Source organism: Pungitius pungitius, chromosome 15 (genome assembly GCF_949316345.1).
Source record: "Pungitius pungitius chromosome 15, fPunPun2.1, whole genome shotgun sequence".
Classification (NCBI taxonomy): domain Eukaryota; kingdom Metazoa; phylum Chordata; class Actinopteri; order Perciformes; family Gasterosteidae; genus Pungitius; species Pungitius pungitius.
Genome location: NC_084914.1, coordinates 6,320,469 through 6,337,927, shown reverse-complemented (window position 1 = coordinate 6,337,927; position 17,459 = coordinate 6,320,469). Strand labels below are relative to the sequence as shown.

General features: G+C 44.1%; 1 protein-coding gene across 2 annotated transcripts; it reads right to left on the bottom strand.

The window, feature by feature from the left end:
- Nucleotide 1: 1 nt before the first annotated feature.
- LOC119209892 (protein APCDD1-like) lies at nucleotides 2-11,377 on the bottom strand. 2 transcript variants are annotated; one of them, XM_037459511.2, is made up of 5 exons: nucleotides 10,376-10,442; nucleotides 6,925-7,111; nucleotides 5,997-6,522; nucleotides 1,861-2,182; nucleotides 2-1,571 (listed from the first exon to the last, which is right to left on the bottom strand). In XM_037459511.2, the coding sequence occupies exons 1-5, from the start codon at nucleotides 10,425-10,427 to the stop codon at nucleotides 1,123-1,125; spliced, it is 1,536 nt and encodes a 511-aa protein (XP_037315408.1). In that variant the 5' UTR covers nucleotides 10,428-10,442; the 3' UTR covers nucleotides 2-1,122. The 2 variants fall into 2 exon arrangements, with proteins under 2 accessions (XP_037315408.1, XP_037315409.1); XM_037459512.2 differs by lacking the exon at nucleotides 10,376-10,442 and adding an exon at nucleotides 10,999-11,377 and having other exon boundaries at nucleotides 4-1,571.
- Nucleotides 11,378-17,459: the final 6,082 nt, after the last annotated feature.

Below are 17,459 nucleotides of genomic sequence, written 5' to 3'. Positions count from 1 at the left end.
TCAGTCCAATGCAGGGTCTTCAGTTTAAAAAACATTCCACATTAGGGTACGGTCTGTAAAATCGTTCTTTTTTTTCATGGCAAAATTAGCATACGCCTCAATGGTGTGTTGTACAAAAGCCATTTGGAATTTATTCAACTCCCAAATCTGAAAAATGTCCAAAATGTTTTTATTGATTTCCCAATGGAACACTTTGAAGTAACTTCACCATCTGGACAATGTGTAGTTATTTTTACCATTACATGAAAAACAATCCCCAAAATACTTTCCTGGTTAACCTCAGCCTACAAGCTTAGTTTATGTATGATCTATAACACCCAAAAAAAGAATATAGATGTGCATTTGAGTCCCTTTGCATGTATTCAACTAACCGATAATGTCACAACGCCAAATTCAATATCCTCCTTTTATAGACCGGTATGCAATAATTTAAAATGAACACATTTTTACACGTGATGAACATTTAGTGCATGTAAGGCACAACAATGGAACAATCATTTATTTGATTGAAATTCCATACATTTAGAATGTTGATTTAAAAAAAATAATTTGGTCATATTGCCCAGTCATGATTATTTCAAAATAGCCCCATTAGAAACGAGGTCAAGCGTTGACCAGTGAATAATGACCAAGCTCTCTTTTGAAAGCATGGAAGTTTATTACCTTAATATTATCCAAATTACCAACCTGACCTTATTTTGGAATATATGACAAACTACGTTCAAGTTCTCCATACTGCAATGTTTTGAAGAAATTGCTGTTCTAAATGTAGTGTGGAGGTTTCTCACTGTAAACAGCGACTATGAAACAAGAACATATCCTCCAGACAGGGAGCTTATTTCTACACATCATAGTTGCAGGTAAATACACTGAATACAGCACTCTCAGGTCCGTGTGGATATATAGGCATCTTTGTGTCGTCGTGGAAACCGACAGTCTTTGGCATCCACTCTAAAGTGCAAAGGTTTCTGTGGTGCAGCAGTGATTCAAAGGATCAGGAGCCCCCCCCCGTTTTCATCCTCTTTCACATCAGAGAAGTAAAAATGTTAAAAGTCCGCTCTCGGGATCCACCCGTTGTGTCCTGTTGCCTCCTACGCCGACGCCGCCTCTCCTCGCCGCCTTCTACCTCCGCCCGCTGAGGAGCAGCGACGTTCCCAACGCAACCAGAGGCATCGCGGCGCGCGGCCCCCGCCCCGCGCAGCCGTTGCGACGCGGCTGCGGCCCGCCGTCGGCGCCGTCCGCCCCGCCGGCGCCGGGCTGGCCCGCCGAGCACTGCTTCAGGGGCATCTGGTAGGAGGTGGCCCGCTTCTCCGGCCGGTCGGGGCTGGAGCCGTCGCTGGGCCGCTGGCCGTTGTAGAGCAGGTAGCGGCCGCGGGCGTCCTGCTCCATGCGGAACAGCTCGTACTCCGTGTGCGGGAGCCGGATGCCCAGCGCCACGCAGCCGTTGGTCAGGGTGACGTCCTGCTCCACCCCGACCTGCCAGGAGCCCTGCACGCCGCACTCGTTGCCGTTGAAGACGTTGAGGAGGGAGGTGGTGGTGAAGTCCATGGGAGTCACTGTCATGTGGTTCACTGGGGGAAGGGGGGGGGGAGAGACACAAGAAGAGCGGTTAAAAGGGGCCTTCAGGCCTTCAGGGGTCAGCTCCTCGAAGGAAGAGCTCGAGGTGAGAAATGTGTATGTTCAAAAGTGGTCGTACCGCGATATTTGAATCAACGCTCAAAAACAGCAGTAAATATTTTGTTGTAATGACAAAGCTGTAAACTAGATGTAGAAGATTATGTTGCCCTTAGAGAAACCACACCCTTGTCCTTTCCCCTCCATCTTTCTACTTTTTACTTCTATTCTCATTTTACCGCTCACCTTTGAAAACAAACTCCGTCCCGCCCATGACCCGGGTGGAGTGAAGCCCTCGGCTGTAGCGTCCGCGGGCGTAGATGGTGAAGGTGGGGTGCTTGCAGACGGGGTCAGAGAAGTGGTAATAGTGTCCCTCCCACGTGTGGTTGTTGTCGTGGAAGACGAAGTGACGGGTGAGGAACAGCACTTCGGGGCGAACCTCGCAGCGCTGGCTCACCCACTGACCGTACAGGCCGACGCTCAGGTCGGCGCGCGGCGGCAGGATGGGCGGGTGGAACTCGTCCGAGCGGTAGATGATGCGACATGCGATGCAGCCGTGCTCGTGGTTCTGGGGGAAAACAAGGGAGAGAAATGGTTAGTAAGGAAAAGCAAAAAAAAAAAAAAAAAAGATAACACAGGCCGAAGTCTGTGTTCTAATGAAGAAGTAAAGCGGTCGCTTCTCGGGCAACTTTGTTGTTGGGAGAGAAGAGAATTGCGGCAATTCAATGAGCTTTACATGGAAATAAAATACAGCAAAAAATAGAAGTTGTACAACTCAAATAGTGGAGGCAAGTGACACGAGATTTAAAGTGACTGGAAGCATGAGATTTAGAAACGTTTGTGCCTCCAAGTGATTTTATCTGAGTTACTAGCATCACAGGCATTCACTGCTATTGAGGGAATCTTCCTGAAGTTGTCAGCAGTCCACTGAGCCAGACTGGTTCTTTGTGGAAATACAGATTAGAATTAGAATATAGATATTCAAATCTCAAATGGGATCAACCACATTTATAGATTTAGTTCCTACATCAACACATGAATAACACCAAATCTGCACTAAATAAAGAATGAGGAAAACAACATGAAAACATAATTGCTCTCTGGTAAGGCCATTTGTTTCTAAATCACATTAAATCAGAGGTCTGTTATTTCTGTGCTGCAAATCCTTAGTACCTCTGCCAACATAAACACTTATTGATAAAAGTGATCAGCTGACGTTCCCTTTGTACACTCAGTCATAGTAAGCTTTAAAAAAAAAAAATCAGAATCTGGTATCATAAAATAAACATTAAAAAAACTGGCGTTAGTCAAGAGGGGACGGAAGATACATTTTGTCCTTCAGTCCGATTGTCCTGAGGAAGCCCGACCTGGTTCCAGCCTTTTCTCAGGCTGATCACATTATTTTACTGTAAAAAGACAGATGTCTGGTTCAACCGTGGCAGGAAGCCCCACAGCGAACATAGCTCCAAAAAAAAAAGAGTTAAAAAACAAGAAAATCCCATTAACTTCATATGATGTCTTGTTTAGTGGAGCCCCGGTGCAGCATGGGATACAATATGTCATAGTATTCAGGGCTGCGGGAAAAGAGCTGGAAGCTTTCATCGTACTGTTTTCCACCAGATCTCATCCCACGACTAAACTCCAGGGACGTGGTGGAGTTTTTGTTATTTGAGGGTGGTCAAAATCAACGACCCGCCCCAGTCACTTGTTTCAACAGTATTTCAGCATGGGATTCATGGGAAGTAGTAACAGAATTCTGGATAGATAGAGAAAATCCCAGAGCAGCTCCATAAAGGCCTCGGCGTGACGGGTTAATGGGACCGCTGGAGGAAAGGCCCCCCCTTAATCCAGCCTGCATGAGAACAGTATTTGTAGGTAAGAGGAAGACATATATACTGTATGCGTGTAGCAAGAGAAAATAAACACACTATTCAGAGAGTTTACTTTAACACATGTATGTGTACACAAGAAAAAGAGCAGGCGGCTGCAGGTGTGGAAAACATGTTCCAGATCTCGAGCCCTAAAAACACACACAGCCTGTCTGAGCAGAACGAAACGGCCCCACTATCAATCTAGCTTTCTCTCTAACTCATCTCACGCATGCCCTTATAGTCAAAGAATGGTATCGGAGGCATAGGATTAGATTCTACAATTTGTGAGAGAGATCTATCCGTGCATCCATCCATCCATGAAAAGGGAAATAAAAATGGAAGGAATGAGTAAGGTCATTACTTCTCTTGCTTCATCTAAATGACATTTATTCATTTGATTTTACTGCTGCACTGGCAGCCACTTCGGTCTGAATTGACGTACAATCCAAGCCGCAGTAGATCAAGGAGAATTAGACTTTGTTCTGGCAGAAAGCTTTCATTTGGGCATTTTGGGAAATACCGTCATAGTTCAGGGGAAGATGATGTCCAGAAGCAAACATTTTACAAGGAACCGAAACCACGCCAGGCTTTAAAACACTTCATGGTTATATCATGGCAACTACACCCAGTGGTGTAAATACATACTTTCTACCTATATATATATATATATATATATATATATATATATATATATATATATATATATATATATATATATATATATATATATATATATATATATATATATATTTCTACTGCACTAAATCTCAGAGACAAATATAGTATTTTCTACCTCCTTATGTTTATCTGACAGTCACAGAGATCTTTTCAGACATCTCCATGATTTTGAATGTTTGTTATAAACTGAAGGATGACATTCCTTATCCTGACTTCACCCAAGTCTTATCTGGCTTTAGTGGTCTCTAAAAGTAGCAGTAAAAGGAAACAAGGTAAACAAATGACTCTCTGCATGAGTGATACACGATAACCATCAAAACATCAATATGAAAACACAGATCCCTTCCTAACGTACATCAAGTGATCAAGTGGTTGTTACTCCGCCTCAGTGACGTAACCGAACCAGGCGACAGGAAATGAAGGGAACAGAGCAGAAAGCAATTTAAAAAACATAGTCTGCTGCCTCGCTCTTGCATCACCTCTGAGATCCACCCAATAACCACAAATGAACATGCTGGCACCATCAGATGCTCTGGACGGGGACCAGCGCCGGGTACACCGCTTAGGATTAATGGATTCTAAGTCACCATAGCAATGAAAATCCCGAAAGAGGAGAAACCATAACAACCTCAAAAGATGAGAGGTTTGAGGTATTTTCTACCACTGTTTCAGCCCAAACTGTAGAATTTAAAACATCATTTACTTTATGTACATAACTGGTGACCAATAGGGCCCATATTTAACCAAAAGCAGTTATTCCGATGTTATTTGGGAAGGAAAGGAATCGTAAAAAAAGCCTTCTCACTAATCATTCAAATTAATTAATTTTTTTTAAAAAAAATCTAAAAAGGGCTCCGCAGCAGTACATCGCTTTGATTGCTGTGAGGCATGCATGAAGTCAGACCTGCTATGTGCGCACATGGCCGCATGATCCTGAATTCTAGGAATACCACATGTCGATCCCTCCCACTGATAGGCCGCGTTTCACATTGCACCTGCCCCCCCCCTCCCCTGACCGGAGAGGCCTAAGCAGCCTGGCTCTGGTCACTGCAGAGCCACAGGGGAGCCTTTCTGATCACAGATCCACCACACCGCACTGTTTACGCTGCAATCAGCCACACCGAGCCCCATTATCCCCGCTCCAATGGATATTTATTTAGACAGCGGACCCAGACATGATTTTACTGTAATTTCTGTGGAGGGTGACAGTGAAAACACGACTCTAGGGTTTCAGCTGTTCAGCAGTGTAAATAGTAAAGCACATCCTGTGAGCACGGCGGAGGGAAGAAAGGACTCTTTCTTGGTGCCAGATTTTGGAGACGACGCCAGTGTGGACACAGTTTCTGGTTTTTACTAGTGCAAATATTTAGTGTAGAGGGGCAGGGGTTGTTGCATATAGAGTGACCCTAAATCAGACTTGGATCAAAATGTTTTTTTGAATAAGTCTTAAGTGTGGTTTGCTGCGTGCAGGGTGGACGCAGTGGGAGTGGGAGTTCGGCACAGGCTCTCCACCCAGCTGCGGGTTTCAGGACGGTAAACAAAACTCTACCTCTGGCTTTGTTTTGCTTTCCTGGTTTGAAACACTAGCGGCTGGTGAGTCTACATGCAGTTAAGCCCTCCAGGTTAACAGTGAAAAGGACCGCTGCGTCATGGACTCTGGAGTCCCAGAGTTTCCAAAGTATTACATATTACTATAAATAAATAAATAAATAAATAATAAACACTTGGCATTTCTTGTTACCTTTCCGTCGAAAAAGGGAATCAACGGAAATATAGCGGATTTATTTGGGCTCCGCAATAAGCGCCACGTGTCGCCATCATCGGGGGCCCTACCTTGGCGTTCTGCAGGGCGGTCTGGTAGCTGGACGGCTTGTAGTACAGCCTCTGTGACGGCTCGGTGTGGATGTCTCCCAGGAACAGCTCCTCCACCAGGTGGTCCAGGTTGTGATGCAGGTACTGCTTCTCCACCCTCAGCAGCTGCATCTCGTGCATGGCGAAGTTAAGCTCCCGCGAGCAGTCGTAGCCGGCGTCCTCGCTCCACAGCTCGTAGGCGACGCTGGGATCCCAGGGGCCCCTCACGGCCCCCCTGCAGCTGTGGTTGAGCCTTTGGCTGAGCTCTTTGGCCACGGCGGCTGTGTGACAAACCATCTGGACGCGGTGGAGGTGGTACTCTGCCTCCGTGCCGCCGCGGATGATCCAGGAGGCCTGGCGTAAGCGCAGGCGGCCACGGATCACCAGGGTGTAGGTGGGTTTGGTGCAGTGGTTGTCTTCGTAGTAGAACTGGTGAGCGTGGAAGGTGTTGTTGGAGTTAAAACTGTAGGAGCGCGTCAGGAACTCCGGACCTGGTCTCACCTCACAGCTGCAACGGGCAACAGAGGTTTCAGATAAATAGTCATGTTGAGTTCTCATTCAATTCAAAAAGAAATACCAAAAAGGGTCCAAGGTTGGTCCAGGGCAGCAAGCCCTTTTGTTATTTTGGTGTCTTTTTGTCTTAGCATGCTTTCCACCAAATATTTCAGTCAAGCTGCTGTTTAAACTGCCTTCTTCACACGGGCACGTACAACATCTACCATTATGGTGATAATGAATTGAATTGAGAACATTGGTGGACCAAAGTATACCATTATCGCATTTACCATATATTTTTTCGTACCTTCTAAGCATGTTTGAGTTCATTCCAGAATAGTAGCTATTTTAACTTGTGATCACCCTGAACCATTCCATTCAAATAAAATGACTGGCATGAGTGCAAGTTTCCTACCTGGTGGACACCCAATGACCCTCTACGCTGGGAGGCATCTGCACAGAGATTCGGGCTCCATTGTGAAGGTGTTTTAACATGTGAGGGCACTGGCCGTCTTTGAGCGATCGGTCGGAGGTTTTCTCCAGAGAGAGGCGGCTGGACCGACCGTCCAAGTAGTGAAGAGAGGAACCACCTTCAGCCCAGCCTGCGGAAACAAAAAGGACAGAAAAAAGGTTTCAAAAGGATTTAAACTGAATCAATTGTGCTTCGTGACGTAAAAACCAATATGAAAAATACAGGTTTTTGCAGTAGAATATAGCTCAGTCGTTTTTTTTGGTCTCCTACATTAAAAAAGAAAAACATGATTTAAAATTCCTATCATGCCACCACTCCTTATTCGTATGTCACATTAGAATTGATCAACTCCCCATCTGAGTAGTTTTTTTGATGTTTCAGAGTGTTATGAATTAAAATTAAATAGACACAGATGCTGTTAAAGAAGCCTTCAAGCCATGTTTTAACCTCGGGCATTTGCTTCAAAGAGGATAAAATGTCGAATAAATCACCAAAGAATGAGTTTATTTTGGCAGGTTATCTTTTAAAAACTTTTATCAGAGTAAATTTGGAACAAATTACTACAAAAAGTCAAAGTGGTTACACTCATGTTTTCACTGTACTTATTCAATCAGTAAAGCATTCAGAAGGTTTTGTTTTTAACTCACGTCCCCGTCCAGGTGTTACAGGCCTTCATCAGTGACCTGCAACACCTGGTACGAGTGGAACTTTACAGGTTAATATTAGCTGCACATGTGATGAAAAGACAAAGCTTTGATGTGCCGGTTGATGAACTGGTGCATGTCTGTGAAAACAACATGAAAAAAAATGCTACCAAAAGCTTCCAAGCATGCATTGAAGTTCCCACCCGGTCTGCGTACCCTCAGTGCACCACATGGAATAACAATATGCTCAACAATAGGCTGAGCTCGGGGGGATACAATATCGGAAATGAAAGCATTTTCAAAGCCTTCGGTCAAAGAAAAGCCTTGAAGCCCACATTCCAATAAGGTGTGATTCAACGCTCCAATATCACCTTGAAATGTGACGTCGTTGCTTTAAATTCTTTCTAGCGGGACCCAATGCGCTGCGCCATTTCATTTAACACCCTGAAATGCAGCGGTTGCATCAGTGCTTTTCATTTGTGACCAATTACAACAAGGGAGGAGCAAAAAAACATCCAATGAAAGAAGCCAGAAGCTGCAAGAAGAACAAAGCTCCATCCACTTTGTTTATTTTCTTACACCCAGCAAGGTCTTCCTATGTGTTTAAATCACCACATCACAGCGCTTCTCAGTGGAAACATGGTGTGGGGGGGGGTTACTTGATCCCCGACTCAGCTGGTGGCATTAGTAACGCTGGAGCAGTGATAAAAAAGTCAAAGAAAAGGCTTCACAGTTTGCTGTTTTCATGTGTGTGTGTGTGTGTTTGTGGCATTTTTTTGCACCTGCAGTCCAGTGGCTGCCAACACTACTTTTACAATGATGAGAGCAGAAACTACCGGGATGTGCACTTTCGACACCACACATTCCCGCACCTCGGATTTAATAGCAGTTGAATTCCGCGCCATTAAAAACACAAATAATGCATAAAATATTTATGCAAAATACACAATTGTTATAAACGTAGTAAAGTACAACAAGGGCTGGTCAACACATTATCAATTGAATTATCGACATGAAGCAAAAATATCAGCTTAATAAAGTCTCGGCTTCTAAAATATGGGTAGTTGCCAACAACACAAATTAATTTAAAGAAGATGCTGCAGATCAAATGGTAAGTTATCACCGGCCCTTGCAGCTTGCCAGGGATTCTGGGTAATCCATGTGCTCGACAACACAGAATCTGAATGAATGTCTTTTTACAGTAACTTCCAACATCCCTCCTCCTCAGTTCCCAGACAAATCTACTCATTTAAAAAAAAGACACAGAATGTTGGAAAGTTAGAGCACTTTTGGATATCCTAGTTATACTAAAACACAGCCTTCATTAGAAGAAATGTTGAAATGTTCTACATCAAAGCCGAACAAGAACTTAAAATGGAAAACGGGCACAAAGGGGAAAGAAATGAGGACATTATTAAAAATAAGTTATGTGCAGCCTTTTGGTGAAATTACTTTTTAAGAGGAAGCGTCTCTCCACATTTAATGAGTATTGAATGTGTGAGTTTCTTCCAAAAGCCTTCTTTAAGAAAAAAAAAATCCTCCCCACATTAAGGCAATAATCAAGCTCGATCCCCTCCAGTCCCTCGCTGCTGCTGCTGCTGCTGGTTCCCAGACTGCCGCTCTCCATCCAAATCAAAGCTGCAACAGAACCTCCACGGCCTCAAACCACAGAGAACATTTCCAGTTGGCCCGATCCCTCCAGTGAGCTAACAGCACTGGGACAACTTGACAAGCAGAGAGTCTCCACGTGGTCTACGGGAATAATCGAGAGACCGGACAAAGGGCCGTTCTTCGTGTTGTCTCAGCATTGTGCGTTTGTGTGTTGGGGGTGGGGTGGGGGGGGTTAATGTAAACACTAACAGGGTCAATTCAGTCTCACCCTTAGTTCAATTTAATAAATATTTTTGGGAACTACCAAGCCTCTTCCTCGGTTTCCAAAGTAAAGTTAAAGCACAACATCACAGCAAATGTGGATAAAAGCCAACGGACAAAAGGTCTGGTGCAAGTGAACCATCTACAATTCCAGTACAAACTCTACTTGCTGATTACATTAATTTCATGTGATTTTGAGTTCTAAAGAGGCTTCTTAATTGACTAAATTGGGTCAATTATTCACCATCAGACTTTTTCACGAAGGAATGACACATTTTCTCCTGTTGTGGCGCCATTTAAACAAAATATGTTGCCTTCGCCCTTAAGCTATTCACCACCAATCAGGAAGCTGGACGTGCCGCGCTGCACAGCATCCTTTGTTCCACAATCTATTTCATTTATTTGAACCCGTGATGGCCCGTTCTCTTCGTTTGCTGCAGTTTGTCAAACGTATGGTGGCATCATTTCTAAGAAGGTTTCCCTTGAAATGAAAATATTCTGCTCATTTTCTGACTGACACTTCATTAAAACCACCAGGGCGCAGGATTATTGTATATTAATCTTGATCACAACTTGATCAGGATGTATAATCAAGCTCATCCTAAACTAGCAGCCAGCCAATAGGGGGCGATCAAGTTATTTTGGCTTCACTGTACGGACAGCAGAAGAGTTTGGGTAAAACTTGTTGAACAATATTATATATATTTTGCTACCAGATTGACTGTTCTTAAAGATGAGCCTTTTGGAGTCTGGAATATTTACAGATGAAATAAAACCAAAAGACCCTACAGTTAATTCATTAGACCTGTCATTCATATAGTTAAAAACGTGGAGTACAAGCAGCTGCTGCTCCATGTCTTTCATGACCTTTTACTCACGGAGATTCAAATGCAGAGCACACACTGACCCAGCCTCACAGAGCATCTGCATCACCAACGGGCTGCATTAACGAGACACTTAAGAACAGGTGGACTTCAATATTGGTTTTTATCTCAACCCAGTCATTTGAAGTTGAAGCCCAACGTGGCCTTCCTCTGTCCCTGGGTCATCTGCAGTCCCATAATCCTCAGCTGCCCAGACAGGGCTCTCATCAGGAACGGGTGTTTTAAGTGGCTCTAACCCCCCCCCCCCCCCCCCCGAGTGCTTTCATCTGCCCCGGGTTAGCTTTTTATTGCCTTTCAGCCTTCAAACGTATTCATCAGCGTTGGCACAGGGGATCATTTATCCAGAGAATGGTATCGCTATTTGAGCTGTTGGACACAAACACACAGCTCTGATGGTAAACAGGTGTGCTTAGGTGACGAGAGGAATGCCTGGTTCTCCACAGGGAGAAAATACACTGCAATTTAGGGGGAAAAAAGCATGGATCATTTAGATGAGCTGCACCATTTCTGTGGTTTAAGCTACAACGCTTATCGGCTGTGGACACGTGGAGTCCGACAGACGTCTCATTATAGGACCTCAACACTTGCAGCACCTTCATGGATCAGAAACGTCTTACCTAGAAAAGCAACGAGGAGCAGTGCGGATGAGAAACCCATGCTGCACTTTGGAGGGTTGAACCGAACTTCAATGGTCCCACTGGGAGTTCAGCGGTCCTTTTACGCAGCGTCCTCGCGTATTCCGACTCGCATTATGAATCCAAAGCGTGGGCCGATCACTCCTTGGGTATCGGAGCATCATAAGGAATCACGCCTCTCCGGTTCAATAAAAACCCCGGCTGTAACCTTGGGTTCTAAGAAAAAAAACAAAGGAAAGAGCAAACTTGAGTGTGGCTGAGTTCCACGCTCCGGTTCATCGGTGAAATGAAGCAGTTCGCTCGCTTTTGCGCGCGCGCCCCCCGTCCGTCCTGAAGGAGTGTTTTTACGCGTGTTTGGAGACTGGACTATTCCCTCCCTCCCCTCCCTTCTGGAGAGATTTTAGGGGCGGAGTGTGGGTTGAACTTTTCCTGCGTTACAGGCACAATGAAGACAATAATTGTGTCCAAGGTGATGGTCAACTGTTGAATCTTGAAATGTTTAAGGACATTTTTTTTAAATGATTTTTATTTCACTCGTACTTAATGTTGAACTGCAGAGCAGCATCAACCTCATGTAACGGGGCCAAATCAATATTTGTGTACCATTGTTTATTTTAGACTTATTATTCCTGACATTTGTTCCACCGAAGACCTTTTACCTTTTTCATAATATCTTCTTTACATGTTCCAAAATCCTGATCCAACACCAAAATGGAAAATAAGTTTTAGAATTGACCAGGCAGACAAACAGCAAACAGGTAATCAAACTAGACTTGGAGGTAAGAGCCATTCTTTTCATTTGTGTCCAACATCCGGCTCGTTATCATTCATCATGAATCCTGCACATTTGTCTTGACTGTGGCCCTCAAATTATACACATTTTCCTCATTATCCTGTCTGCCTGAAGGGCGGGAGGGAGCAACGAACAACCACAAACCTTCACACAGCCTTTTCCTCCCCAACACCTGTGTGTGTGTGTGTGTGTGTGTGTGTGTGTGTGTGTGTGTGTGTGTGTGTTTGTGTGAGACACAGAGGGAGAGACCTTGGCCTTGAGTTACTGTCTCCCTGTCTCTTTTCGGTTATCTTGTGTCTCTGATCTTTTGATCCTGAGTTGAGACCTCGCAGCTCCTCTTCATTCTTCAGTCAATCCTTCTAACACTGAGCCAATTTGGCCATTATTTCCTTTTCGACACTTTAAACATCTGTACAAAAGCACCTTATTTAGCCTTGAGCTGCTTGCCTCAAGAAAATCTGAGGAGCTCATTTATTTCTGACTACACACCACCAGACTTTTATTTTTGCTTTTATACTTCCACACAAGAGACCCTGACTGATACCTTGAGGTAATTTATAAGACTTCACAGCTTCCTTTAGAGACACAAAAGGCTTCATACACCATTTTTAACAGTGAAGAAAACAGTTTCACTCTCAAATCTGACCAGTGTCAGTCAACACTAACTTACTTTAAATTGTAGTAAAGAAACCCAATGTGCCCAATGATACACAATGTATACAAAATGACAAAAACGATTGGATTTTCAGGCATCTTCAAAGCGAAAATATTTTTAGTAGGATGAAGTTTACATCCATGCCTTCGCATTTGGATGAGTCGACACGAGACAAATGATAGCGATGGAGGACGCATCATGCACAAAAAAACGAATTTCCCCTTTTTATCCAATAATCCTCCAATCCTTAATCAGTAGAGCAATGCTCCTCTGAGAGAGCTCTAATTAATTTCTTTTGTTTGGCATGTTAACCCTCACTGCTGCTTCCCTCATCCCCTCCATGGTGCTTGCCCCCTTTTTCCTCTAATCCTGGATCTATGCTCTGGGAGAGTGACTCCAGCCCCTCTCCCTCTCTCGCTCAATTCCTTCTTATTCTCAAGATCCGGAAAAGGCCTCCAAGCGAGATCCGGACAAACAGACTGATGGGATTTGCAAGAAGCCGGAAGGGGTAGTAATAAGAAGAGCTGTATAGGAGCAGAAGCTGGAGGCAGGGAGGTGAAACTGGGAGGCTTGTTCGGGTGTGCTGACCCCTGCATTGTCCTGTGTCGCTAATCAAAGCATCACTGCACTCCCTTTGTGCTGTTGCAGGAATGGGATCTAGGAGAGGTGGATATAAGACTGCTTTGATTGTCAAAAAGGCTCAATGGGACAGTAAATCCACTGAAAACCGTATATCCTCACATTTTCTGTATGGATTGTTAACATTGTGAATTTTCCGGTAAAAGCGGAAACTTGTTATTCACTTGATCTCCCCAACATGTTTTTTTAATTAATCCTTTCACATTAAGGTCCCTAAACATGTCAGAGCAGATGAAAGTGAGTGAGGACAATTTAAAAGTTTAAAGTTGCAGTCTCTCTGTTTCTGATTAAACCGCATGACTGTTTCCTGCTTGCCTCTTTCTTCATATCTCTCTGTAGACGCTTGTGTCATTTCTGGAGGGTGCAGTAAAAAGAGCAATGAGAATGGAGTGGCGCACATAAAACAGAGTTATGAGATGTTAGTTGTTGAATTGTTGATTGTTCTCTACTGTAGATCAGGCCATCAGTTACTGACATTAAAACCAATGCGTTTTCAGTGACATGTTAACTCCATCATCTCCAGTTTAACCTCTGTAGCTGCTCACTGGTGGGTCAGCCAAAGGATGCCTAAGCCCACAGGTTGTTATCCCGAATAATACATAGAGCCAAAATGTTTTAGACATACCAAATCCATCACACTGATTCCTTTATACATCTATATAAGAGGACACACAGGTGCACGTGGGTTCAATTAAGAGCCAAAACAGGCTGGCTAGATGTTATACAGTATGAGGGAATGTGGAGATGATTTTAGAGCTACTTTAATGCTGCATTTGCACATAGTTTGGCCACCTGGAAGCAGCTGTAAACACAGCACCTCAGTCAAGATGGAAAACAAAGGACACAGCTTGGTGTCTTTCGTTTTTTGCTCTGTATTTGGTCTCCACCACATTGTGTCTGGTTCTTCTAGCTGCAAAATGGCTTATTGTTTTGAAATCGAAACACGTTTTGAAGTTAAAACAAACTAAAGTATTGCACTTTACCCACGTTTTCTCTAACCGCATAGGGACATGCTTGGAAAAACTGCCATGCTTGGAAAAACTCTGACGACAAACTATTGCGACGGCCCTGTGCCCAGTCGAGAAGGCCTGGCTCCGACTTCAGTTCAAATATGGCCGACATCTGGTGCTGCAGAGACAATTGAAACAGTACAGTTAAATCAATCCAGACTGGGAGTGGGAAGAGTGACAGAGAGAAAGAGAGAGATCCTTTCATCTGTGTTGCTTGCTAAATCGTCCCATGTGCCGTGAGAGATCCCATTGTGTTGATCTGCACGGTCAAGTAGAAATTGTCCCCCGGAAAAAAGAAAAAAGACCACAAAAACAAAGGAGAGGTCGATGAAACTCAGTTCCTGCTGCCTTCCACTGATTTTCAATAAAGAAAATCTCTTAGGAACCCAGGCTTTCATGTCCAACTCATTACAGCCATCCCGCGAGAACCCCCAGATGTTACGTTTCTAAGGAAATGAGCTTCGGAGCGGTTACTTCCTCCTAGTCTTCGCGGGGTGTGAGGTGATTGACAGTAAGCGGCGCGTAACGCAGCGCTGATATGAAAACACCGGGCTCGGCCAGGAGGAATAATGATAATGAGACCCCGACAGATCCCAGATGAGCTGGCCTCTCTCTGATGGACTGATTGCCGCGGACGATTTTCGAGAGTGCTTAAGAACAAGCGGACAAGAACGAGGTGCCCCACAAGGCTCCTTCTGAAGGAAGAAAAACAACGACAATTTGTGTTCTTTTTTGTTTTTTTTATCGGGAGGGAAGAATCTTGATTACTGACACAATTCAAAATGAGATAAAATTGAAATTGAAATTCACAGAAATCCATGATGCAGCGCAACCCTTCCTCCTTTGTGGGGCGACCTGAACGAGGCCCTGGCTGTTGCTGAGTCCGGATTCTTGCGGAATTTGTGGCCTCTGCAAACGGGCCCCGTGTTTGTCCTTTGCGGTGCCAGCTGCTCTGGTGAACACACGGGCTGACTCGACATCCTACTGCTCTGCATGGAGGAGAGGAAGCAGAGCTGCACGGATTTATTCTACAGCGGCACAACCGCAACCCGTAAATCTACACGATGGATTCTTCTTCACACCTCAACCTGCCTGCGTGCTTCTTCACAACTGTCGGACAACCCAGTCTCAACGATAATGAGTTATGAGTAAAACACTCATTTGGGGGGCTTTTGTGGACCGAGAGAACAATTATATGTAAACCCGTGAGTCATCTTTGTTGTATTGGTTTCAATCAGGCCCACAAACAGACAGAAGACGTGCTCGCTTTGAGCCACCTGTAGCGCCTCTTGCAGGAATGTGTCAATCATGCAGAAATCCTCTCTCATACTCATTGTTCATACTTGTGAATACATGTTTTCCTGTTTAAAGAAGCGAAATTGCAACACATTAGTAATATTATATTATTTTAGCGACCCCCCCCAAAGTAGTTAATGACAGTTCTGTTGAAGGGCTGTCAGATAGAGCGATTTCATTTTCAATCTCTCCGGGTGGTTTCCCCTTGGGTGTGACACACAGCTACTCCTTCAAAAGCTTCTGGCAGGAGTCTGAGGAGGAGGAAGCTGTGGAACACTTTCTGACCATCAAGAACGTTCTGCTGTCAGAAAGATGAGTGGAAAGCAGCCTCCTAAATACGACGTCTAAACTGTGGATTCTGATGAGACAGAGTGACACGAATGCATCCATCACAGTATTAACCTCGTTGCTTTTGAATGATCCAAAATACTTTTAGGGTGTGATTTCAGTGAGACAAGTTGGTTCTTATTTATGGCGCAGCTTTAGGAAGATGGAAAGAATGAAATAGAACTTTTCATATTATAAATTCCAGTTTTGACAGTTAGTGCCAGTGAATAAGGTTTTAATTTGCATTGCTGTAGACAAACAGTATATTTATGTGTGCATAGATGAGGGAACCTATTGTGCTGCCTGTATAATATGATTTTGTTTCATAATATTCTTGTTACAGTCTTCACAGGAAGTGCAACAAAACAACTTAGCTAGGTTTAGGAAAATAATGAAGTTGATATGTATCTGACTGCGTCATGTGACTAATGACACTAATGACCAAAGGAATTACACCGTAGCACATTTAGCGGATGTCATCTACAGCGGTCAATACTCATCCAAACCATATCCTTCATTGTCGCCATTGGCTGCTTGGACACAATAACAATGGTTTTTGTGGGTTTGAACCTTTCCACTACCCGTCTTGTTAACTGAGACTCCACCCTCCTGCGCCTATGGTGCAAATTTAGATGCTTTAGAGCACGGACAAAATGGCGTTTTAAGGGTAATTCATCGTTCGCATCACTTGTCGAAAACATGTCTGTGCAGAGCAAGACCTTTCTCTGTGAGTTTTTCATCTTTTGAACACCAAGAGGAGCAGGAAGCGGCCTGCACACTCATTTGTGCTTTGGTGTCTTTGAGTGATGGGGAAATTGCTACAGGGTCACATTTCAAAACGTACCATCCTGCCCCTCAACATTTGATCTTCTCTCTGTGCACGTGCACGTGCGTGAGTCCGTGTGTGTGAACGTGTCCAGGCTTGAACACAGGAAAGGCATTAAGAGGATTTTCTTTTTTTTTTATCACCACAGATTTTTTTAACAGAGCAAATTTGTTTGTTCAGGGATTTTCAAGTGCACACATAAAGCAGATGTTGAGGGTAAGTTTCATTGACATATTAGTATAAAATTGATGTAACACTAGCACAATAGAGACCCAACTAAAGAGCTTTAAAACATCTCACCAAAGCCTTTAAAGCAGTGAAAAGACGAGTGTGGGAGACAAAGTCAGGCTATCAGTGCGAGTGAAGTGGTCAGAGCGTGGAGATTGATGGCTTCACAGCGCGACAGATGTGCCCTGAAAGTTGGTTTCCATGAGCAAAAGGCAGATCTGTGTGTGTGTGTGTGTGTGTGTGGAGCAGAATGTGTCCCAGATTTCCTCTCGTCTTCTTCCTGCCTCTCTTCTCTGCGGACTGGATGGAGGGAGCTTTGATGTGGCACTCACTCAGCGACCGCAAGTCCAAGAGGAACCAGATGCTCTTTGCAAGGACTTGTGGCGGAGAAGCTGATGTATAAATAAAAAAAGAGGAGACACAGAGAGAGAGAGAGAGAGAGAGAGAGAGAGAGAGAGAGAGAGAGAGAGAGAGAGATAGAGAGTGAGAGAGAGAAAGCCCCCATGCCAGTTGAGTAAGTTTAATGCACCAAAGCAGACGATGCAGGTCGTCATGTTCAGGTAGCAGTTCACACAGAACAGAACATCTTCTTGTTCAACACTACACCAATGATCCTTTATAGAGGGTTAACTATATATGTATTTACGTGTTGAATGTATGTCAAACAAT

Coding starts and splice junctions, on each gene's coding strand:
- LOC119209892 (XM_037459511.2), bottom strand. CDS start 10,427: ATGCAGATGCTCTGTGAGGCTGGGTCAGTGTGTGCTCTGCATTTGAAT. Junction 2,183..5,996: donor CCGCCCTGCAGAACGCCAAG/GTAGGGCCCCCG, acceptor GTTTTCCCCCAG/AACCACGAGCACGGCTGCAT. Junction 1,572..1,860: donor GACGGAGTTTGTTTTCAAAG/GTGAGCGGTAAA, acceptor CCCTTCCCCCAG/TGAACCACATGACAGTGACT.